The sequence below is a fragment of the Ranitomeya imitator genome, chromosome 2 (genome assembly GCF_032444005.1).
Source record: "Ranitomeya imitator isolate aRanImi1 chromosome 2, aRanImi1.pri, whole genome shotgun sequence".
Classification (NCBI taxonomy): Eukaryota; Metazoa; Chordata; class Amphibia; order Anura; family Dendrobatidae; genus Ranitomeya; species Ranitomeya imitator.
The window spans coordinates 453,381,984-453,406,045 of record NC_091283.1 but is presented as its reverse complement, the minus strand read 5'-3'; the positions used below and the strand labels follow the sequence as shown (position 1 = coordinate 453,406,045).

General features: G+C 47.1%; 1 protein-coding gene across 1 annotated transcript in view; it reads right to left on the bottom strand.

Annotated features, from left to right (window-relative positions):
* The window catches only part of SRMS (src-related kinase lacking C-terminal regulatory tyrosine and N-terminal myristylation sites), a 70,958-nt gene extending 47,109 nt beyond the window's left edge, over positions 1–23,849 (bottom strand). Inside the window, exons 1-2 of the mRNA XM_069751112.1 lie at positions 23,330–23,849; positions 3,454–3,575 (exon numbers count right to left, since the gene is read on the bottom strand). Of these exons, the coding sequence (XP_069607213.1) occupies positions 3,454–3,575; positions 23,330–23,736 (529 nt within the window). The 5' untranslated portion in view covers positions 23,737–23,849. The remainder of the gene's footprint in view (positions 1–3,453; positions 3,576–23,329) is intronic.
* Positions 23,850–24,062: the final 213 nt, after the last annotated feature.

Below are 24,062 nucleotides of genomic sequence, written 5' to 3'. Positions count from 1 at the left end.
GGGAAGAGCCAGGCAAAGTGCCAGAACTGGCACATCTAATAGATGCACCTTTTTTGGGTGGTTGTGGGCTGCTATTTTTAGGCTGGGGGGCCAATATACATGGCCCCTTACTAGCTTGAGAATGCCAACCCTCAGAGCTGCCTGCTTTAGCAAGGCTGGTTATCAAAAATGGTGGGGACCCCATGCAATTTTTTTTTAAATTATTTATTTAATTATAAAAATCGGAGTAGGGACCTCTCTATTCTTGATAACTAGCCTTGCTGAAGCTGAGATCTGAGGGTTGCAGCCCCCAGCTGTCAGTTTTGCTGGCTGGTTATCAAAAAAACAGGGGAACCCACGCCGTGTTTTTTTTTTTTTTTTTTTTAATTTATTTACAGCGTGGGTGCCGGCTGATGAATACTCCCATCAGCTGCTTCTGCTCTCGCTGTTTTTAGAGGCAGCAGGTAGTAGTGTAGCTACCGAGGGGGCGGGCGCCCCGGGCCCAGTGCTGTGAGGGGGCCCACCAGGAGCTACGCTACTGTAACTGTATCGGCGCGCGCAGCGTGCCAATACAGTTACCTTCTGTGGCAGAGCAGGGAGAATCGATCTCCCTGATCTGCCGCTATGGGGCCCCTGAGCAGGCGGGGGGCCCGGTGCCAGCAGTGGGCCCCACGCCGTCATCGGAAGATCAGCTGTACCGGCATTAAGCCGATACAGCTGATCGCATTGATGGGAGAAGGAGCGCTGCGCTCCTCCCCTGTCAGTGTTGGAGGCTGATGTCGCCGACACTGACAGCGGGCGCGATGACGTCACTGCCCGCCGCCTGCTGTCAGGAGATCAGCGGGAGCAGCGCTGGAACCAGGAAGAAGAGAGATGAGTATTTTTTATGGGTGCTGCTGCCTTATTACAGGGTCTGCCTATGGGGCTACCTTATTACAGGGTCTGCCTATGGGGATCTGCTGCCTTATTACTGGGTCTGCCTATGGGGGCTGCCTTATGCTATAGAGTCTGCCTATGGGGAGTGCATTATACTATATTGTGGACTATTTGGTGCATTATGCTACTGTATATGGAGGCTATCTAGGGGCCATCATACAATGTGGAGTTTAGTGTGGGGGTCATTATACATTGTTGGAGCCATCAAACAGTTTGGAGGCTACTAAGGAGTCAGTATACTGTGTGGGTGGTACTATACAGTGAGGGGGCATTATACTGTGTATAAGAGAGCATCATGCTGTGTATAGGGAAGCCATACTGGGGGGAGACTCGGGACATTATTCAATGTAAAGTGGGCACTTCTTGTTATAGGGGAACTCGGGTTACTGTAGCTATCAAAGGGGCACACAGAGGGCATTATTACTTTCTAGGGGTCAAAATATGTGCACTGTTTTTTAGGGCACTTGCACCCGGCATTACTATATTATAGAGGGGTGCTTTAGAATTTAGAGGGTACAGAGAACCACAGAGTAGGTGCAGTAATAGGAACACATATGGCAGCATCGGCTCAGTATTGGGGTATCAGGTGGAGTAATAGGGACACATACGGCAGCAGCAGCTCAATATTGGGGTATCAGGTGGAGTAATAGGGACACATACGGCAGCGTCTCAGTATTGGGGTATCAGGTGTAGTAATAGGGACACATACGGCAGCAGCGGCTCAGTATTAGGGTATCGGGTGCAGTAATAGGGACACATACAGCAGCAGTGGCTCAGTATTGGGGTATTAGGTGCAGTAATAGGGACACATACGGCAGCAGAGGCTCAGTATTGGGGTATCAGGTGCAGTAATAGGGACACATACGGCAGCAGCGGCTCAGTATTGGGGTATCAGGTGCAGTAATAGGGACACATACGGCAGCAGCGGCTCAGTATTGGGGTATCAGATGCAGTAATAGGGACACATACGGCAGCAGCGGCTCAGTATTGGGGTATCAGGGGCAGTAATAGGGACACATACGGCAGCAGTGGCTCAGTATTGGGGTATCAGGGGCAGTAATAGGGACACATACGGCAGCGTCTCAGTATTGGGGTATCAAGTGTAGTAATAGGGACACATACGGCAGCAGAGGCTCAGTATTGGGGTATCAGATGCAGTAATAGGGACACATACGGCAGCAGCGGCTCAGTATTGGGGTATCAGGGGCAGTAATAGGGACACATACGGCAGCAGTGGCTCAGTATTGGGGTATCAGGGGCAGTAATAGGGACACATACGGCAGCGTCTCAGTATTGGGGTATCAGGTGTAGTAATAGGGACACATACAGCAGCAGCGGCTCAGTATTGGGGTATCAGGTGGAGTAATAGGGACACATACGGCAGCAGCGGCTCAGTATTGGGGTATCAGGTGGAGTAATAGGGACACATACGGCAGCAGCGGCTCAGTATTGGGGTATCAGGTGCAGTAATAGGGACACATACCCTAATACCGAGCCGCTGCTGCTGTATGTGTCCCTATTACTGCACCTGATACCCCAATACTGAGACGCTGCTGCTGTATGTGTCCCTATTACTACACCTGATACCCCAATACTGAGACGCTGCCGTATGTGTCCCTACTACTGCACCTGATACCCTAATACTGAGCTGCTGCTGCTGTATCAGGTGCAGTAGTAGGGACACATACAGCAGCGTCTCAGTATTGGGGTATCCGGTGGAGTAATAGGGACACATACCCCAATACTGAGCCGTTGTTGCTGTATCAGGTGCAGTAATAGGGACACATACGGCAGCGTCTCAGTATTGGGGTATCAGGTGCAGTAATAGGGACACATACCCTAATACTGAGCTGCTGCTGCTGTATGTGTCCCTATTACTGCACCTGATACCCCAATACTGAGCCGCTGCTGCTGTATGTGTCCCTATTACTACACCTGATACCCCAATACTGAGACGCTGCCGTATGTGTCCCTACTACTGCACCTGATACCCCAATACTGAGCCGCTGCTGCTGTATGTGTCCCTATTACTACACCTGATACCCCAATACTGAGACGCTGCCGTATGTGTCCCTACTACTGCACCTGATACAGCAGTAATAGGGACACATACGGCAGCGTCTCAGTATTGGGGTATCAGGTGTAGTAATAGGGACACATACGGCAGCAGCGGCTCAGTATGGGGGTATCAGGTGCAGTAATAGGGACACATACGGCCTCAGCTTCTCTAGAATTGTATGATGAACATATATAACAGTATTTTTTTGGGAAGTGAAAATTTTTTAAATGTAAAATTACATATTTATATCTTAAAATGGTAGTTGCCCTCTCCCAGACAGCACATTGATGACGCACAGACGACATCCATGTGCTGCACTTTTTTTTTTCATCGATCCATTGCCTTGCATTGGAGAATTTGATCTATAACTTTTATGACAAAGTGACATTTCCATTTGTTTCTTTTTGTGGACCCTCATTGATGTGAAAGAGAGACATCTGAGTGAGATATTGCTACTTTTACATTAGTATTACATTTACCTGATAAGGAGAAGAGTCCAGGATTAGTGTCACTGGGCCGCACCAGGTAGGAGCCGTGGGCATTAGGTGGGCACAGCAGCAATCTCTCTGCTTCTTGTCTACTGGAAACTTCTATGTACCAGCTGTGAGAAAAGAGAAGTTGGGAGAGAGTGAGGATTAGGGAATAATTCATCTGTGTGCGATTTATAGCACAATAAGAGGAAGTTCTCACAATATAATTTTGCTGCTGGGTCGTAATTTTTAGTTAGAGAAGATACAATGAAATATCTGTGCATTGATCACATGACAGATATCTCTTCACATCTCCTTGGTTCTCAGGAAAGTCCTCTGGTCTTCCCTCTTCACACATAACACACTATAATATGTCAGTATGCCAACTGTCAGACCTTAGGTCTGTCGTCGCTGCTTCCCTTAAGGCCCCTTCACATTAAAGATACCGTCACACATAGCGACGCTGCAGCGATACCGACAACGATCCGGATCGCTGCAGCGTCGCTGTTTGGTCGCTGGAGAGCTGTCACACAGACAGCTCTCCAGCGACCAACGATCCCGAGGTCCCCGGTAACCAGGGTAAACATCGGGTAACTAAGCGCAGGGCCGCTGGTTACCATCCTAAAAAGTAAAAAAACAAACGCTACATACTTACCTTCCGCTGTCTGTCCTCGGCGCTCTGCTTCTCTGGTCTGGCTGTGAGCGCCAGGCAGCCAGAAAGCAGAGCGGTGACGTCACCGCTCTGCTTTCCGGCTGACCGACGCTCACAGCCAGAGCAGGAGGAGTGCAGAGCACAGCGCTGGAGGACAGACAGCGGTAGGTAAGTATGTAGTGTTTGTTTTTTTACTTTTAGGATGGTAACCAGGGTAAACATCGGGTTACTAAGCGCGGCCCTGCGCTTAGTTACCCGATGTTTACCCTGGTTACCAGCGAAGACATCGCTGAATCGGTGTCACACACGCCGATTCAGCGATGTCTACGGGGAGTCCAGCGACGAAATAAAGTTCTGGACTTTCTTCCCCGACCAGCGATCTCCCAGCAGGGGCCTGATCGCTGCTGCCTGTCACACTGGACGATATCGCTAGCGAGGACGCTGCAACGTCACGGATCGCTAGCGATATCGTCTAGTGTGACAGTACCTTAAGCGACGCTGCAGCGATACCGACAACGATCCGGATCGCTGCAGCGTCGCTATTTGGTCGCTGGAGAGCTGTCACACAGACCGCTCTCCAGCGACCACCGATGCCGGTAACCAGGGTAAACATCGGGTAACTAAGCGCAGGGCCGCGCTTAGTAACCCGATGTTTACCCTGGTTACCATCCTAAAAGTAAAAAAAAACAAACAGTACATACTTACCTTCCGCTGTCTGTCCTCCAGCGCTGTGCTCTGCTCTCCTCCTGTACTGGCTGTGAGCACAGCGGCCGGAAAGCAGAGCGGTGACGTCACCGCTCTGCTTTCCGGCTGACTGACGCAAATTACTAAACAGATAAAATCACATTTATAACAGTGCAATGCATTATATTGGGGTGTGGGCAGCAACTCCACTTTACACTTCTTCCCATAAAAAAGTGTTGAGTCGCAGATTAGGTGCAACTCGTGCCAGGTTGGATAGTATCACCATGTTCTGTTATGAATAAAATGAATCTGTCATCAGATTTCACAATGCAATCTGCACCCATTACTAAATAAATCTTTTAGACCTGAGGAGGCTGGTATACTTACTTTGAAAACCCATATCAGGATGCCCGTAGAAACTTTAAAGAGTTTAATAGATTAATAGTTTGGATAGTACTTGTAAAAACAAGCAATTTGTGATTTACTACATGGTCAAATTTGTATCCGTTCTTGAGATATTAATATTTTTATTTTGTTGCCTAGGAGACCGACCACCTCTGCTCTTTAGCTTCTAAGCACTGCACTGAAGCTGGCTAGGATTTGAAGAGAATAGCATGCTAGTGCACTCCAGTGGTGCTAGCCAGCTTCAAAACAGTGCTAATAAGCTCATCTCAGTAGAAAAGAGCTTGTAAGCACTGTGCATGTGCTGCTGTCTAGCAGCGGTGGTCGGTCTCCAAGGCAACGAGCTGTGAATAAAATAAGAAAAGTGTTAACGGATTCAAGTTTTAATAACTAGTAAACTTCAAAATTCCTTGTATTTATGAGCACTATCCCACAATATCTGAAGAAGGGAATAACCCTTAAAAGGAGTTTTCCAGGAGTTTCTGGACGCACTCTATACTGAATCCTCACATTGTGCATCTGGAAAGAAATTACACAAAAGTTCTACTATACAGTGTCTCATTGGAGGGGCTGCTTAACAATCTAAATAAAAGGGGCAAGCCTTTATTATAAACACTTGCATCAAACTAACTGTGGTCTGCATCTCCTACTCCGGTATCCCCATGACGCTTCTTGTCCTACACACGAGCATTGAAACCTATTCAAACAGATCTTGAATGGAGGATCCAAATCATCATCTGCATTAATGCTCCAGTCCTTTAACTATCCCATTCTAAAGTGACCGAGTCAGGAGTCGTGACCGAGCTGCTGTCCGGTTCCGCTCTGCCAAGTTACAGGAAAACGGTGTCCCAGTCCCGGTGTGCTATCAGGCGCCGCATACAAGTTCATCAGGTTGTAACAGGTGGAATCGGGCACAACACTTCAGTTCTTGCTTCCTTAATACAACACTTCTTCAGTCCTACCACCCATTCGTCCTGTTCTGCCCATAAGCCCACTGACTCCATCATCCTCAGGAATTGCCTGTCCACTTCAGCAGTGCTCCTGAGATCCATAACCTTCCATCTTCATGGATTCCTGTTCATCTTTTCCGGACATTGGGCTCTGGATGTGACATTCGCATCTGATCGGGATTGCAGTACAGTCACCTACTGCCTCTATTGATTGGTATATGTTGACCCTAGCAGTCCACTGCACTTGAACTTAGCCTTATTACTGTACTGCCCTATCTGCCCTACTACCAGGAAATTCCCCCTTTTTACCAAAACTAGTCCTACCGAGCTAGTTGTATACATTAACTGTATCTTATTATTATTATCTTATGTCTTATTCCTAGGCTATGTCTAATCCTGTGCTTACCCTGCACTATACACTACTCTCTTTGCACATCGATACTTTACTTATATGCTGTAAATTACCATAACACAATATACAAGAAACACATCACTATTCACGCTACATGTAAAACCGCATGGCACTGCACACATGGCTCGATTGTTGTCTTCAGAGACAGGAATGCAGCAGAACAAACAGTCTACCACTCTTACATTCCTTCCCTCTTTGATCGTCCCCGTCCTCGACCATTCTGGATATTGGAAAACAACATCAAGCACCTAACTCGCATAAAATAAATAAAAACCAACAGTATATTCAGGGCCATATAGTGTCCATTGCCTGAGATGCACTGACGCTGGATCAAAAGAGCTCAAGTTCGTTGGGTCTGTAGGCCAATAACAACTACCCAGCAGTCCTTTGGCACTTACCAAGTCTTTCTCTTGCACAATACTTTAATTAGTCGGTCCTCTTGGTTAGAACCACAGAACTGCTGTTCATCCACACATCAATGGCTCATCAGTCCATGAGCACAGTGTCTGGAAGTCCCTCATCAGTCCACGGTCCAGTCATCCGAACATGTAAAACCGCTTGACAATGCACACATGGCGTGATTGGTGTCTTCAGGGGTAAGAACGCAGCAGTACAATCCACCACTCTTACATTATATCATAAAAACTAATAGGTGGACATAGCAGCACTTATGTCAAAGCTGCACCCTCAGAATGCGAGACGAGGAGTCTTTAAAATGGCATTTTATATTGGTAACAAGTTGCAAGATATAAAGGGTGCAAATACAAGGATCTGCTAAGCAGTTTGCACTTTGAAAAGGCCAATAGTCATTGACTTGCACTGATTGGGTGGGTGTACTGTGTAAGGAGGTGGCGGTCACACAGACAGCTCTCTCCAGCGACCAACGACTTCGGCATCGTTGAAACTGTCTTCAACGATGCCGAAGTCCCCGGGTAACCATCGGGTTACTAAGTGCAGGGCCGCGCTTAGTAACCCGATATTTACCCTGGTTACCATTGTAAAAGTAAAAAAAAACAAAAAAAAAACAACACTACATACTCACATTCCGATGTCTGTCATGTCCCCCGCCGTCAGCTTCCCTCACTGACTGTGTCAGCACCGGCCGTAAAGCAGAGCACAGCGGTGACGTCACCGCTGTGCTCTGCTTTACGGCCGGCGCTGACAGTCAGTGCAGGGAAGCTGACTGCGGGGGACGTGACAGACATCGGAATGTGAGTATGTAGTGTTGTTTTTTTTTTTGTTTTTTTTTACTTTTACAATGGTAGCCAGGGTAAATATCGGGTTACTAAGCGCAGCCCTGCACTTAGTAACCCGATATTTACCCTGGTTACAAGTGAACACATCGTTGGATCGGCGTCACACACGGCGATCCAACGATGACAGCGGGTGATCAGCGACCAAAAAAAGGTCCTGATCATTCCCCAACGACCAACAATCTCCCAGCAGGGGCCTGATCGTTGGTCGCTGTCACACATAACGAGATCGTTAGCGGGATCGTTGCTACGTCACAAAAAGCGTGACGTTGCAACGATATCGTTAACGAAATCGTTGTGTGAAGGTACCTTTAGGGATAGATTAGTAAAGGTACCTTCACACTGAGCAACTTTCCAACGAGAACGACAGCGATCCGTGACGTTGCAGCGTCCTGGATAGCGATCTCGTTGTGTTTGACACGCAGCAGCGATCAGGATCCTGCTGTGACATCGCTAGTCGGAGCTAGAAGTCCGGAACTTTATTTGGTCGTCAGGTCGGCGTGATTCGTCATGTTTGACAGGAAAAGCAACGATGCCTGCAATGGTTTTTCATGGAGCGAGCAACCAGCGAGAACGATAAGTACGTCACTGGATCGCTCCTACATCGTTCAGCTGTTGCCGGTGTTTGACGTCTCCTAGCGACCTAAACAGCGATGCTGCAGCGATCGGCTCGTTGTCTATATCGCTGCAGCGTCGCTAAATGTGACGGTACCTTAAGTCAGGGGTGTCAAACTGCATTCCTCGAGGGCTGCAACCAGGTCATGTTTTCAGTATTTCCTTGTACTGCACAGGTGATAATTTAATCACCAACACACATAATGATTGCAGCACCTTGTGCAATGCTAAGGAAATCTTGAAAACATGCATGGTTTGCGGCCCTCGAGGAATGCAGTTTGACACCCCTGCCTTAAGTAGTGCAGGACCATAGGGGGAATAGAATAGAGGGGGCACAGTAGAGATAGAGCATAGAATAGATAGAAGTGTTAGTTAGATACAGGCAGCATAGGGGTTAAGCAGATGGGAGGAGTCACAACAGAGCAGCACAGAGCAGGGGGATATAGGACAGATACTTCCTGGTTCTGTCAGACACCTGGGCAGCTTGCCCAAGGGCAAGTTGCAGCAGTGAGTGTGAACAGTTGGACAACCGTGGGGATAGAGCTGCTATGGCAGGAAGGGACCCCAGGCTGGGAGTCATGCAGGCGGTCACCAGCAAGAATAGAAGCCAACCTGAAGAGGATCTGGGCTCTAAGCTGAGATGGCAATCCTAACACCTTTCCCAATTGGAACCGGAACTGGGACTGGTAGGAAGCTGGTGGGCCTGGAGCACGAGTGGGACAGAATTTGTCCAGAAGAGGGACAGGGATTATCCAATAGTGGGTCAGAGATTGACCAAGAGTGAGACAGAGGCTGCAAGGATATAGACAGAGATTGCAAGGAAATAGAGAGAGTTGACAGGAAGAACCGAGTCTGTCCGGATGACAGGGAAAGATAAGATGTCTCTGTTTTTCACTTGTGTTGCCTGTGTGAAGAATGCATTTAAGAATATGTCTCTGTGTTTGACTTGTGCTGCCTGTGATGTATTTTATACGCTGCTGTCTAGTGAAGTTAAGCTGTTAGAAAAAGACCTCGCCTCTGAAGTGATGTGCGGAGCTCCTGAATGCGGAGCCAACATAGCAGCAGCTGAGGGGAATCTGACATTGCCTGTGAGTGTGCTGTGGGGCATGCTGCACATGCAGTACAAGCGACTTTATTCATCTTTTCATGTACAAGGTACTCACTGACTGTTGCTTAGTGAACTCGCCCACGACTACCACCCTGTGCCACCTTGTTACACACAGTGCACACATCTTTGTTTCTCAGTCCATTGTTGGGCAGCAATGCGCGGACTGACTGTGAGTCTAATGACTAGTGATGAGCGAGTATACTCATTGCTCGGGTTTTCCCGAGCACGCTCGGGTGGTCTCCAAGTGTTTGTTAGGCCATGTTCACACTTTGCGGCGACCCTCTGCGGGTTCTCCCGCAGCGGATTTGATAAATCTGCAGGGCAAAACCGCTGCGGTTCTCCCTGCAGATTTATCGCGGTTTGTTCCGCGGTTTCCGCTGCGGGTTTCCGCCTATACTATTGATGCTGCATATGCAGCATCAATAGTAATGTTAAAAATAATAAAAATTGGTTATACTCACCCTCTGATGTCCGGATCTCCTCGGCACTGCACCCGGCGGTCCGGTTCCAAAGATGCTATGCGAGAAGGACCCTTCGTGACGTCACGGTCATGTGACTGCGACGTCACCGCAGGTCCTGGTCGCACAGCAACTCTGACCGGATGGCCGCGTGCAGCGCTGAGAGGTGAGTATAACATGATTTTTTATTTTTCTTTTTTTTACCCCAAATATGGTTCCCGGGGCCTGGAGGAGAGTCTCCTCTCCTCCACCCCGGGTAGGAACCGCACATTAGCCGCTTACTTCCCGCAACGTGGGCACAGCCCCATGCGGGAAGTAAGCGGTTCAATGCATTCCTATGGGTGCAGAATCGCAGCGATTCGGCACAAAGAAGTGACATGCTGCGGGTTTTAAACCGCTGCGTTTCTGCGCGGTTTTTCCCGCAGCATGTGCACAGCGGTTTGCGGTTTCCATAGGGTTTACATGTAAATGGAAACGCTATGGAAATTGCTGCAGACCCGCAGCATCAAAATCGCGGCGGTTCCGCGGTAAAAATCGCAAAGTGTGAACCCAGCCTTAGTGTTCGGAGATTTAGTTTTCATTGCCTCAGCTGCATGATTTACGACTGCTAACCAGGCTGAATACATGTGAGGAAAGCCTGTTTGCTAAGGCTCCTTCTCACTTGCGTGAAATACGGCTGAGGCCGGCTTCACACTCAGCGTATGAAAATACAGTCCGTATATTACGGCCGTAATACGCTGAAAAGTCCCGAAAATAGTGGTCCGTAGCTCCTCCGTAGGCAGGGTGTTTCAGCGTTTTTTGCGCATGGCATCCTCCATATGTAATCCGTATGTCATCCGTACTGCGTGTTTTTATCGCAGGATTGCAAAACCGACATACGGATATACAAGGGATTCATGTGTTAAAAAAAAAAAATATATATACACACAGTAGACACATATATGTATATATATTAATATTTCATCCAGCGCGATATAGCAGAAAGCCGGTAATTCAATTACCGGCTTTTGCTTTCTCCTTCCTAAACCCGACATGATATGAGACATGGTTTACATACAGTAAACCATCTCATATCACCATTTTTTTTGCATATTCCACACTACTAATGTCAGTAGTGTGTCTATGCAAAATTTGGCCGTTCTAGCTAGTAAATTAAGGGGTTAAATGGCGGAAAAAATTGGCGTGGGCTCCCGCACAATTTTCTCCGCCAGAGTAGTAAAGCCAGTGACTGAGGGCAGATATTAATAGCCTGGAGAGGGTCCACGGTTATTGGCCCCCCCCTGGCTAAAAACACCTGCCCCCAGCCACCCCAGAAAAGGCACATCTGGAAGATGCGCCTATTCTGGCACTTGGCCACTCTCTTCCCATTCCCGTGTAGCGGTGGGATATGGGGTAATGAAGGGTTAATGCTACCTTGCTATTGTAAGGTGACATTAAGCCAAATTAATAATGGAGAGGCGTTCATTATGACACCTATCCATTATTAATCCAATACTAGTAAAGGGTTAAAAAAATACACAAACACAATATTAAACATTATTTTAATGAAATAAAAACAGGTCGTTTTAATATTTTATTGAACGCCCAATCCAATCACTGAAGACCCTCGTTCTGTAACAAAAAAAACATAATAAACCAACAATATCCTTACCTTCCGCAGATCTGTAAAGTCCAACGATGTAAATCCATCTGAAGGGGTTAAAATATTTTGCAGCCACGAGCTTTGCTAATGCAACGTTGCTCATGTCTGCAAAACCCTGGAGAATGTAGGTAATTGACCTATATTTACCTGCATTTGCGGTGAGGCGCCCTCTGCTGGCTGTTCCTAGATCGTGGGAACTTTCCTAGAAAGCTCCCTTGCTCGAGATCATAAGAGGGCGCCCTCTGCTGGTTGTCCTCATATGAACTCGAGCCAGGGAGCTTATATATATACCTATTCTATGTGTGCACATTTATTCTGCCTATTCTACTGGAAGCTGTCAGTGTGATTTTACTGTACACCGCAATGAATTGCCGGCTTTTCTCGCTAACACCGCTGTGTATTTCTCGCAAGTCACACTGCTGGTCCGTGTGTAATCCGTATTTTTGGGGCTTCCATAGACTTTCATTGATGTTTTATTTGCGCAATACGGTGACAAACGCAGCATGCTGCGATTTTCTACGGCCGTAGAAAGCCGTACAATACTGATCAGTTTAATATGGCAGATAGGAGCAGGGGCATAGAGAATAATTGTGCCGTATGTTTTGCGAGTTTTACGGACGTAGTTTCTGCGCTCTTACGTCCGTAAAACTCGCAAGTGTGAAGCCGGCCTGAGTCTCGCAGGTTAAAACCTGGCTCTGCCGCTGGCACTCCAGAGCGGAGCGTGCGGACGCACAGCAATACATGAAGCTGCACGCTCCGCTCCCAATGCCGGCGGCAGAGCTGGGTTTTAACCTGCGAGACTCGGCCGTATTTTACGCAAGTGAGAAGGAGCCCTTAGGGAATTCCCACATGTATTCAGTCTGACTAGCAGCTGTAAGGGTATGTGCACACGTCAGGATTTTTAGCGTTTTTTTTTGCGGATTTTCGACATAAAAACGCTATAAATCCGGTAAAAAAAAACGCTAACATTATGCATCCTATCATTTAGAATGCATTCTGCATTTTTTGTGCAGATGTTAGCGTTTTTTCCGCAAAAAAAACGCATCCCGCAAAAAATCCGGACATGCTCATTCTTCCGGATTTTTTGCGGATTTGCTATCAAAAAGGTCATTCAGGAAAAAAAAATCCGCAAAAAACGCACAAATTCCGCGAGAAATGCGCGAGAAAAAAAACACGGATTTCTGGCAGAATTCTCAGGATTTTGTCAGGAAATAATCCTGACGTGTGCACATACCCTTAATCATGCAGCTGATGCGAAGAAAACTAAATCTGCGAGCACTAGCAAATACTCGGAGATCACCCGAGCATGCTCGGGAAAACCTGAGCAACGAGTATACTCGCTCATCGCTACTCCTGACCTGAACTAACTGCTTCACAGGTTCAAGGTAATTCAGGTCCGGAGACCCGCAGTCGGGCCTGGTACTGTGGCTTGATATTACGCATGTGCTTTTATTATATGTGGTTTATAATGATTTTATGGTTTATGCAGTTGAGAGGCTAAGTGGTAGTATTATTACTGGTATTAATATTACTAATAGTGGAAGTCTTGTGTTATGTTCACATCTATGTTTGGGATCCAAAAAAAAAATTCAAATGAATGAGTCATGTGACAGAAAGTTTTATTTCTGCTTTTCTGCACTTCAAATAAATCAGAAAAACAGAAGTACAAACGAAAATGTGAACATATCCATAGTAGTATTATATTATAGTAATTTTAAAGTAAAGTAGTTTTACTATTATTCTTATTTGTATGACTTTTTGGAGCGACCCCAAGGGCTAGGGGAACTCGGTACCGGGCCCTTCGGTTCTCAAGGGGGATGTCACGGTGGCACACCCGGTCCGTGGCCCTAGGGACGTCCGTTAGTAAATGGCGAAAGGTCTTTAAAGGGATAATGTTCGTGATGCCACCTGTGGTATTCGGTCAGGGTGACCGACGCTGCTTAGCGGTCCGCTGGGGTGATGTTATGGCAGCTGGATGGTATACCTTCCCACAGGTGAAGTATGTCCCCAGGGCTTCCCAGTGTGTAGATGGTGGATGGTGTGAGGCGCAGTGAAGAACGAGGACACAAGGTTGCAGTCTCTTTACCTTTACTGAAGGTTTCAGCATCCGCAGTCCAGAGCACCAGATCACAGGGCAGACAGAGTCCGGCCGGTCTGGAGGCAAATCCAGAGTCCCCTTATCCAGGTGGAAATCAGTAGCCTTCCTCTAGCACCTAGGTGTTGTAGTACCTTACTGCTGAGCTTCTCATAAGGTCCTCACAACTGTTGTTGGTGTTTTATATGTTATGCCTTTCTCTCTGTCCCCCAGATGGATAGGAACAACCCGTATGACTGATGGCCTGGGGCTTTTTACAGGAGCTCTTAGATACCCCGGCGCCCACAGCTGCCACCGTGCCTCCTGGGTAAAGGTCGGGCAACTAATATGGAATTAGCTGTCCTGCCGGTCTCTGGAGCCAGGCTTGGAGACGATGACTCCCTCGGTGTTCCGGCTACCGGCTTCTGTGCCTCAGAAAGGAGGCAGCCTTTCACAGGGCAGAACTCCTTTTGGTTTCCTCTCCTTTTGCTATGACTTTGTTTATCTCGCTCTGCAACGCAATTCTCCTTCAATGTCTCTTTCTTAGGATGCTGCCGCACATCGGGCCGACGCAGCTGTGGCATTCTGTCTAGGCCTCTGACAGGATCCCACCCCTGTCAGGGACCCACTACCTGAGTGGAACTCAGATAGCAGCTCACTGGGTGAAGCCCAGCTCGCTTCTGCCTGGGTCAAAACCCAGTCAGCTTCTGCCTAACTTCCTATCAGACCACCAGTTTTACCTAATTGTGAAGAGTGCCCTACTAAATAGGAGCATAGCTCCCCCTGGTAGACTGGAGTGTGAAGTGTGTTTAATGGTTTGTGATACCTGGTAAAGTGATCTCCTTTATTGCCTTCAGATGTAACATCACTCCCCCTGGTGGAAGAATGACATTACTGCAACGACCAGGACCCTGGGGTGCTGCACTCCCCCCTGTTAAATCCAGTACTCCGGGACTGGGAAAAGAAAGCAACAATACATTAGCAAAAAGACATGCAATTTTTAAAATGCTGTAAAACAAGTTAATATAACTGTGCTTCCCTTTATGGGAGGTGAGGACACTTGAACGTTGCAAACAATAACATATTTACATTACTTCCTTGCTTCAATCTGACCAATAACAGATGCGCTTACTAACTATGAAATACTATTACCCGTACAGGTATACTATCTATTAAGTGCAAAAGCAAACATTTTTATTTTTATTCAAGTGCAAACCATTATTCTTTCCGAAGTGCAAACTTTCAACTAAAGGTACCGTTACACTAAATGATTTACCAACGATCACGACCAGCGATACGACCTGGCCGTGATCGTTGGTAAGTCGTTGTGTGGTCGCTGGAGAGCTGTCACACAGACAGCTCTCCAGCGACCAATGATGCCGAAGTCCCCGGGTAACCAGGGTAAACATCGGGTTACTAAGTGCACTTAGTAACCCGATGTTTACCCTGGTTACCAGTGAACACATCGCTGGATCGGCGTCACACACGCTGATCCAGCGATGACAGCGGGTGATCAGCGACCAAATAAAGGTCCTGATCATTCGCAGCGACCAATGATCACCCAGCAGGGGCCTGATCGTTGGTCGCTGTCACGCATAACGATTTTGTTAACAATATTGTTGCTACGTCACAAAAAGCAACGATATCGTTAACGAAATCGTTATGTGTGACGGCACCTTAACCAACTAAGTGATTCACTAACCCCCATGAGTTCACTTTATTGAATTGCAGAACAGTTTATCACCCCCCACGGGCTTACTGTATCTTCCTTTAATTTTATTCTCAGTACATCATCTTAGACTATCTAGCTCTAATTGTATCATATCAGCTATATACTATCAGCTATGTAAACATTATCACTATCTAAACCTACGTCTTGAACTTTATTGGCTATATTACTCTATAATATACTAACTTTTTAGCAAAGTGCAACAAATGTACATTCCCTTTAAGGGCAAAGTCAAGTCTTTTTCTGAGGTAGTGCAAAGCATTAATCACATCATCAACATTCAAGTCAATTTAAAGGTGACGTGATGCGAGGGACCCGTGACAAACCCCCAACGTTGGTTTGGGTGGGCTACAAGACGTGTATCCTGACCTGGAATTCTGCCACGCCAATGGGTTTTTCATCAGGTCTTTAAAGCAAAGCAGTTTTTACAGTAAGATTAACAGCAGTTCCTGTTAGAGGCAGTCTCTGTAAAAGCCTCCTTTGTAAAACCAGTAGGAAGCACCTTTAAGAAGGTGCCAACTATTTACAATGGTCAGTTTCTGATCATGTGCAGTTCATGATTCACAGTTCTTGGAAACAATAGTGAAACTTGTGCAAAACAGGATCCCTTTAAATAGGGGACCCCTTTAAGAGGTAACCCTGAACGGGTTCAGTATTTGTAAAGCCGCAAAAGAGGAACAGTTAACTATTTACATTATTTTCAGTGTTTCGAGGCTTCATTGTAGTTCTGGAGGTAGCACTGGTGGAGGTAGCCCCTTTGGATACTGGCGGCTACCAGGTGCTACATAAGGGGCTCCCTCACTCCAGATGGGGGTCTGAGTACCCACAGTGTTCCGTTCAGGGGTAGCCTTTGCACAGGCTCCCATTGTAGTTGAATCAGTAGCCACGACACTCTCGGTAGTTGTGACAGTATATGTAGTGGTCTTAATAACGGTGCATGTCGGAGTAACAGTGGTAGTTGCAGTGGTCCTAACGCATGGTCGCACTGTTGTTACTGGAGACGGCATAGCTGGAGCTTTGGCATGGTGTCATAGTGTCTTTGTTTGTGCACATTTAGGGCAAACCAGCCTTTTTCACCAAAATGCCTGGTGTAAGTGACGTTGTCTCCCGGGTATAAGTCTCGGTCTGGATGTCCCTCCCAGAGGTGAGATTCTACATCCCTGTGGTTGACGAATATCTCAGCGTATAGTCCTTTTTCTTTAATAAAGCCCCATCCTCCTTGGAGTTTAAAGGCTACGACTGTGCCCTGCTTATGCAGGACCTGGTTAGAGGTGCGTTCCTTGCGGGCCTGGGCTTTGACTGCTATCATACCGCTGCTGCCGCCTCCCCAGTCAGCGTCTCTCTCCGCGCTCGCTCCCGACCTCTGCTTCTCGTGCGAGCGCGCATACCAGGTTCAGTGCTGCGCGTGTGCACTTCTGATCTTCTGTTGGTCCTCCTCCTTCGTCTCCTCTATGGTTCTGGAGGACTAGTACCCGGAGGTCGGTTCTCCTTATTGTCCTCTCTATGGTTCTGGAGAACTGTTATCTGGAAGTGCTACCCTGCCTATAGGTATTTAAACTGCTTCCTGCCGTCCCTCTGTGCCTGGTTATCATTTGTTCCTTCAGGTGTTCCTGGCCGCTCTTAGTCTCTGTGAAGTTCGTTTTCCCTCTGACTTTGGGTTTATCCTGTCTTTCCTGTATCCTGCTAGCCTCTGCGTTTCCTCAGTTCCTCCGCCAGTCTTTGTACTGCTGCAGTTAACCCATCAGTCCTGTGTCTCTGCAGTACTCTCTATAGGACTGCACTCGGGTGTCATCTGAGTGCAGCCTGATTCTGTAGCATAACTCTGTGGTCCTACTGTCTCCGCCTCTTCTAGGTCTTCTCCCGTCCTGGTCCTCCAGCTTCCGTGGCGATAGTCCCTCACGGGCCTGCCCCTAACTCTCCCTATACAGGGGGCGGTCTATCTGGTCAGCTCGTCCATGAGGCGTTCGTCGTCGCGGTCTAGAGGGTCCACTTTCCGTTTTCCTTCTTTGAATCGTCACACTCACTATAGGACTGCACTCGGGTGACATCTGAGTGCAGCCTGATTCTTACAGCATAACAACTGCTAGATCACGCTTATCAAAAGCTATGCGTTGGGCCTGATGTCTCTCCTCAGTTTCCTCCCACTTGCGGGCAAGCTGGGCCTGGTAATCCTCCCAACTCAAAACTTCCACAGTTTCTCCTTTCTGTTTGTTTTCCCCGGGGAGCCCCATAAAGTCTGATCTGGGATTCACCCAGCGGTGTACAGTCCGCTCTGCATATACCTCACCCGGCAGGGTGGTGGGCGCGATTGGGGCCTACATGAACTGCTCCATCCCTGTGGCCCGGTCCCAAGGTTCAAGACGCTGCAGGCGATGGGTACCGCGAGGAAGTGGCGCTGCTACGGGGCCTATCAGTAGGTTTTCTGTCACCGGGGCAGGGTCAGCGTTCTTACCTGCCACAGCAGTGTCCTCGAAATCGGCTGGCTCTGCTGGTGGCGGCACCTGCAGCTGTGTTGGCAGCGGCTCCTGGAGCGGTGGCGGTGCTGGTGGGTCCTCCGCAGGCGCTGTCCGGTATGCGGCCTTGGTGGTTGCCCTCAGCTGCAGGAGCTGGTCGATCAGTTCTTCCATCCCAGCCTGCAGGAAGTCAGCGCCAACTGTGGATGCCTGGTCTCGGTGCCTCTCCAGGTGGCTGGGGGAGTCCTCTGCTCCGACCCCACGCTCCGGTTCCGGGCGGCTGGCCATGGCGTCCTCCACGTGGCTGGCTCCTTCCTCTTCCTTTTCCCGCTCTCTCCTTCGTGGGCGGTTTCTTGTTCTTTGTCTCCGCCCGCCATTGAGGATCAGGAGGCGGATTTCGGCTGCTGACGGACATGTCCTCAAGGTGCAAACATATTTAGACTGGGTGCCCATTATTTTTCGCGCTTCTCAGTTCGTTCACACCCAAGACGACACGCCCTTCTTCAGCGTTGCTCGTGGCGCGGTAATGGCGGCAGTTTTGGCGGAAATGGCAATACACAGTCTTTCAGTAAATCACAGTTCAAATACAATTCTGGCACAGTTCTTAGGCGCACATGACCTGATTTTCAGGCTTAAGTAGATCCTGTTCGTGATGCCAAAAGATAAAGCGCCCCCAAGGGCTTGGGGAACTCGGTACCGGGCCCTTCGGTTCTCAAGGGGGATGTCACGGTGGCTGACCCGGTCCGTGGCCCTAGGGACATCCGTTAGTAAATGGCAAAAGGTCTTTAAAGGGATAATGTTCGTGACGCCACCTGTGGTATTCGGTCAGGGTGACCGACGCTGCTTAGGGGTCCGCTGGGGTGATGTTATGGCAGCTGGATGGTATACCTTCCCACAGGTGAAGTATGTCCCCAGTCCCCAGGGCTTCCCAGTGTGTAGGTAGTGGATGGTGAATGGTGTAAGGCTCAGTGAAGAACGAGGACACAAGGTTGCAGTCTCTTTACCTTTAATGAAGACTTCAGCATCCGCAGTCCAGAGCACCGGATCACAGGGCTGGCAGAGTCCGGCCGGTCTGAAGGCAAATCCAGAGTCCCCTTATCCAGGTGGAAATCAGTAGCCTTCCTCTAGCGCCGGAGTGTTGTACTACCAGCTATTGCGCCTCAGAAGGAAGCAGCCTGTATAGGGCAGAACTCCTTCTGGTTTCCTCTCCTTTTGCTATGACTTCGTTTCTCACACTCTGCAACGCAATTCTCCTTCAATGTCTCTTTCTTAGGATGCTGCCACATGCTGGGCCGATGCAGCTCTGTGGCCTTCTGTCTAGGCCTCTGACAGGATCCAACCCCTGTCAGGGACCCACTACCTGAGTGGAGCTCAGATACCAGCTCACTGGGTGAAGCCCAGCTCGCTTCTGCCTGGGTCAAAACCCAGTCAGCTTCGGCCTAACTTCCTATCCAGACCACCAGTTTTACCTAATTGTGAAGAGTGCCCTACTAAATAGGAGCTTAGCTCCCTCTGGTAGACTGGAGTGTGAAGTGTGTTTAATGGTTTGTGATACCTAGTAAAGTGATCTCCTTTATTGCCTTCAGACGTAACATCACTCCCCCTGGTGGAAGAATTACAATACTGCAACGACCGGGACCCTGGGGTGCTGCATTTTTATTGTTATTATTATTACTACTACCAGTAGTATGCGTTATTTCACTATTATCAATATGAGTAGTAGTATTATTAATATTACTACTTGTATCATCACTATTAATATTAGTAGTATTATTATTATTAGTAGCGTCACTATTATCAGTAGTAGTAGTAGTGGTAGCATCATTATTATTGGTAGCAGTAGTATATCTATAATTATTGTTACTATTAGTAGTTTTATCACTATAGTTATCATTATTACTGTTATTAGCAGTATCACTATTACTAGTAGTAATTTTATTATTATTATTATTATATTACTAGTAGTATTAGTATTAGCAACTAATGCTAATTTCTATTGCTTCTATTATTACTAGTAGTCATATTTATAAGTACGATTAGTAGTAGTGGTAGTATCACTATTACTACTATTAGTGGTAATATCATTATTAGTAGTAGTAGTTGGCTAAGCCCATTGAACTAGGATTGGTTACCGACTATTCCCCCAGCAGATGACGGAGGAAGAACAAGAATCAAATATGCAGAATTTTGGCACCCGATAGTTTTGTTTCCAGGGGAGATAATCTGCCACCTGGCATCAAACACATGGTGCCTGAGCCATGGGCAACATGAATCAGAGCCTGCCTCTGCCTGTGTGATTGGTGCCATGTAGGTTTTATTATTAAATGGTGCAGGAAAAAGTTTCCGAGAAAACATACTTTGAAGAGCCTGTGACTTATGTGTCTCGGCTGACTAGTCCCCGGCATCTTCACCCCATCTCCATTCCCATGACTGACAGGATCTGTTGACAGTCTAATGCGTTCCCCAGTGATTCACCCCACCTTGATTAGATCAACTGACAGTTAAGGGAATTGAGGCTGGCGAAGTAACCTTTATCCGCATTGGACTAGTCAGCCGAGACACATGATCCCTGGCTTTTTAAAGTGGTTTTTTTTCGGAAAAATTGCAGCATTTTATAATAAAACCTACAAGGCCATAATTGTACAGGCGGGCTCTGATTCATGCTGACCATTGTTAAAGGCACTCTGTCACCTGAATTTGGAGGGAACAATCTTCAGCCATAGGGGCGAGGTTTTCGGGTGTTTGATTCACCCTTTCCTTACCCGCTGGCTGCAATATTGGATTGAAGTTCATTCTCTGTCCTCCATAGTACACGGCTGCGCAAGGCAAGATGGCCTTGCGCAGGCATGTACTACAGAGGACAGAGAATGAACGTCAATCCAATATTGCAGCCAGCATGCAGCCAGCGGGTAAGGAAAGGGTGAATCAAACACCCGAAAACCCTGCACCTATGGCTGAAGATTGTTCCCTCCAAATCCAGGTGACAGAGTCCCTTTAAGGCAGCATGAATCTGATGACCGGATCCCTTTAAGACCACATGTTTGGTGATTATTTTACCTCAGTATTTGAAAGCCAAAACCAGGACTGGGTAAAAAAAAATACAGAAGTGGTGACGTGTTTCTATTATACTTTTCCTCTGATTGTTCCACTCCTGTTTTGGCTTACAAATACTGAGGTAAAAAACTCCGCAAATACTCAACGAGGGAACGGGGCCCGGGCCACATTCAGACTAGATGTGAGTGGTTTCACTCAGCGAGGCAGCTCACGTCAAGTTGGAATGTGGCCGTGGGTATGCATATCGCATACTTGCAGTCACATGATTGCGTATTCTCACCGCCAGCACCAGAAAATCCTTCCAAGTGCTCGCTGTGAGGAATCGCATATCTGTAGTCAATAGTGTCTGCAGACTTTTACACTGTTCCAAATTATTATGCAAATTGGATTTATGTGTCATAAAGATTTAATTGTTTTATTTTTCAAATAAACTCATGGATGGCATTGTGTCTCAGGTCTTAAACACATGTGGTAATTAGTTTTCCAGGTGATTCTAATTAAAGGAAAACTACTTAAAAATGATGTTCCACATTATTAAGCAGGCCACAGGTTTCAAGCAATATGGGAAATAAAAATGATCTCTCTGCTGCTGAAAGCATTAAATAGTGCAATGCCTTGGACAAGGTATGAAAACATTAGATATTCCACGAAAACTTAAGAGTGGTCATCATACTGTGAAGAGATTTGTGACTGAAACAGAGCATAGACAGAGTTCGTGCAGATAAAGGCATAATGAGGAAGGTTTCTGCCAGACAAATTCATGGGATTAAGAGAGCAGCTGCCAAAATACCATTACAAAGCAGCAGTTATTTGAAGCTGCGGGTGCCTCTGGAGTCCCTCGAACCTCAAGGTGTAGGATCCCTCAAAGGCTTGCTGTGGTGCATAAACCTAATATTCAGCCACCCCTAAACAGTGTTCACAAGCCGAAATGGTTAAAGTGGGCCCAGACATACATGAACACTAATATCCAAATAGTCTTGTTTACTGATTAGTGTCAAGCAACCCTGGATGGTCCAGATGGATGGAGTAGTGGATGGTTGGTGGATTGCCACCATGTCCCAACAAGGCTGCGACGTCAGCAAGGAGGTGGAGGAGTCACATTTTGGGCCAGAATTACGGGGAAGCGGCTGGTAGGGCCCTTTAAGGTTCCTGAAGGTGTGAAAATGACCTCTGCAAAGTATTTAGAGTTTTTGACTGACAACTTTCTTCCATGGTTTAAAAAGCAGAAACGTGCCTTCAGGAGCAAAATCATCTTCATGCATGACAACGCACCATCTCATGCTGCAAAGAAAACCTCTGAGTCATTGGCTGCTATGGGCATAAAAGGAGATAAAATCATGGTGTGGCCACCATCTTCCCCTGACCTCAACACTATAGAGAACCTTTGGAGTATCATGCAGCAAAAGATCTAAAACAGCGGCTCTGGGAGGCGATTCTGACTTCATGCAAAGAAATACAAGCAGAAACTCTCCAAAAACTCACAAGTTCAATGGATGCAAGAATTATGAAGGTGACATCAATGAAGGGGTCCTATGTTAACATGTAACTTGGCCTGTTAGGATGTTTTGGAGATAAATAGCTTTTTTGTTCAGTGAATGTGACCTCCTAATGCTGCAAATTCCACAAATGAGCATTTTCAGTTCTTTAAAACATATTAAATGTTTAGGAATTCTACTGTGCCTAATAATTTGGAACAGTGCATTCTGAGCTTTTATTCATTTTGGAGATTATACTGTTATCATTGGGAAGTTTCTTCAATAAAATTCGATGTATAATCTAACGGGTGATGACTTTTATTAGACTGACTGTCATTTGCACCGACCATTTAGGAAAATCCGAGAAAAATTTCATTTGCATAATAATTTGGAACACAGTGTAGATAAACTTTGCAGATAAACCTGGGCAAACCCTTTAAGTTCACACCCCTTAATGCCTTAGTAATACCTACTGCACCAATTCTGCTGATTTTTGCAGATTTCCCCTTTTTCACAGCGAATTCAACACTGAATCCCAACCCCCGACTCCGTTATATTGCACTGCCGTTATTGAACACTGCCTGACGGTGTAACACAACAGAGAGTGAAAGGAAGAGTTTAGCGGCCATCATTTATTCACACGACGGTGTTTCCAATGCTAACGTAAAGTCCCATGGGCAGAGTTATAAGATATTAGATCTTACGATGAGACAAGAATAAGCAAGAAGTGTGACGACACTGAGAGGTCACCATCTTTGTACAGCTCCCCCGACAAACTCTCCCTTACTGCTCCCCCTGTGTGTCAGTCTTTACTACAGCTCTGGCATTACATTCATGAACCAGAAAGACCAGGATGAACAGCCAAGTGACGGCGGCTTGTGGAATAGCTTTTTGCGGACATTGAGTAGTCATCTTGATACTTACGCCTCATTGCTCAGACTGGAGTATCCATCTTTGTCATAGATGTTGGGTTGACCAAGAAAGTCGAACGCCACTTGGTTTGTGTTGGAGCTAGGGGTGGAACTTAGCGCCGATGTATAATTTGCTGGTACTAGTCCCATCTCCATGGTTCCTTTTAGCTTCCTGGCCAAGATATAGTCTCCCTCATCTCTGATCATGCAAAGTTCCTCCCCAGTTTTCACGCTCAGTTCTTGGTCATCTCTTGCAACAAAATCGTAGAGCACAACGACAATGTCCACTGGTGGTATCCCGCTGGAGATGGGACGATCTATGGTGGGCACAGATGCTGCTCCCGCAGTCGCTGGAGGAGGCCAGATTTTATCCCATAGACACACCATACACTTCATATAGTTCCTACAGAAGCCCTCCATGCTTGGGTAAGGTGTGTGCCAGCGCAGGTGCGGGTCAGCCTCCTGCCAGCATGCTCCCTCCTGATCTGTGCGGGATTTTTCATCTGCTTCACTTCCTGATCACCTGTACCTTTATAAACAAAAGTAAAACTCCCATTTTACACCAGGAAGATCAAACTGAAGGAATGTGGTCCGACCAGTAATTCTGCACAAAAGAGGGGCTAATGCCAGAGCAAAGACAGTAATGGAAAAAATACCAACAGTCTGTGATTCCTCATTCTTGGGTGAAATGTCACCTATTGTACACAGAGGTAGCAGAGCTGAGTTTGGCATTGTGGTTCTAGTAA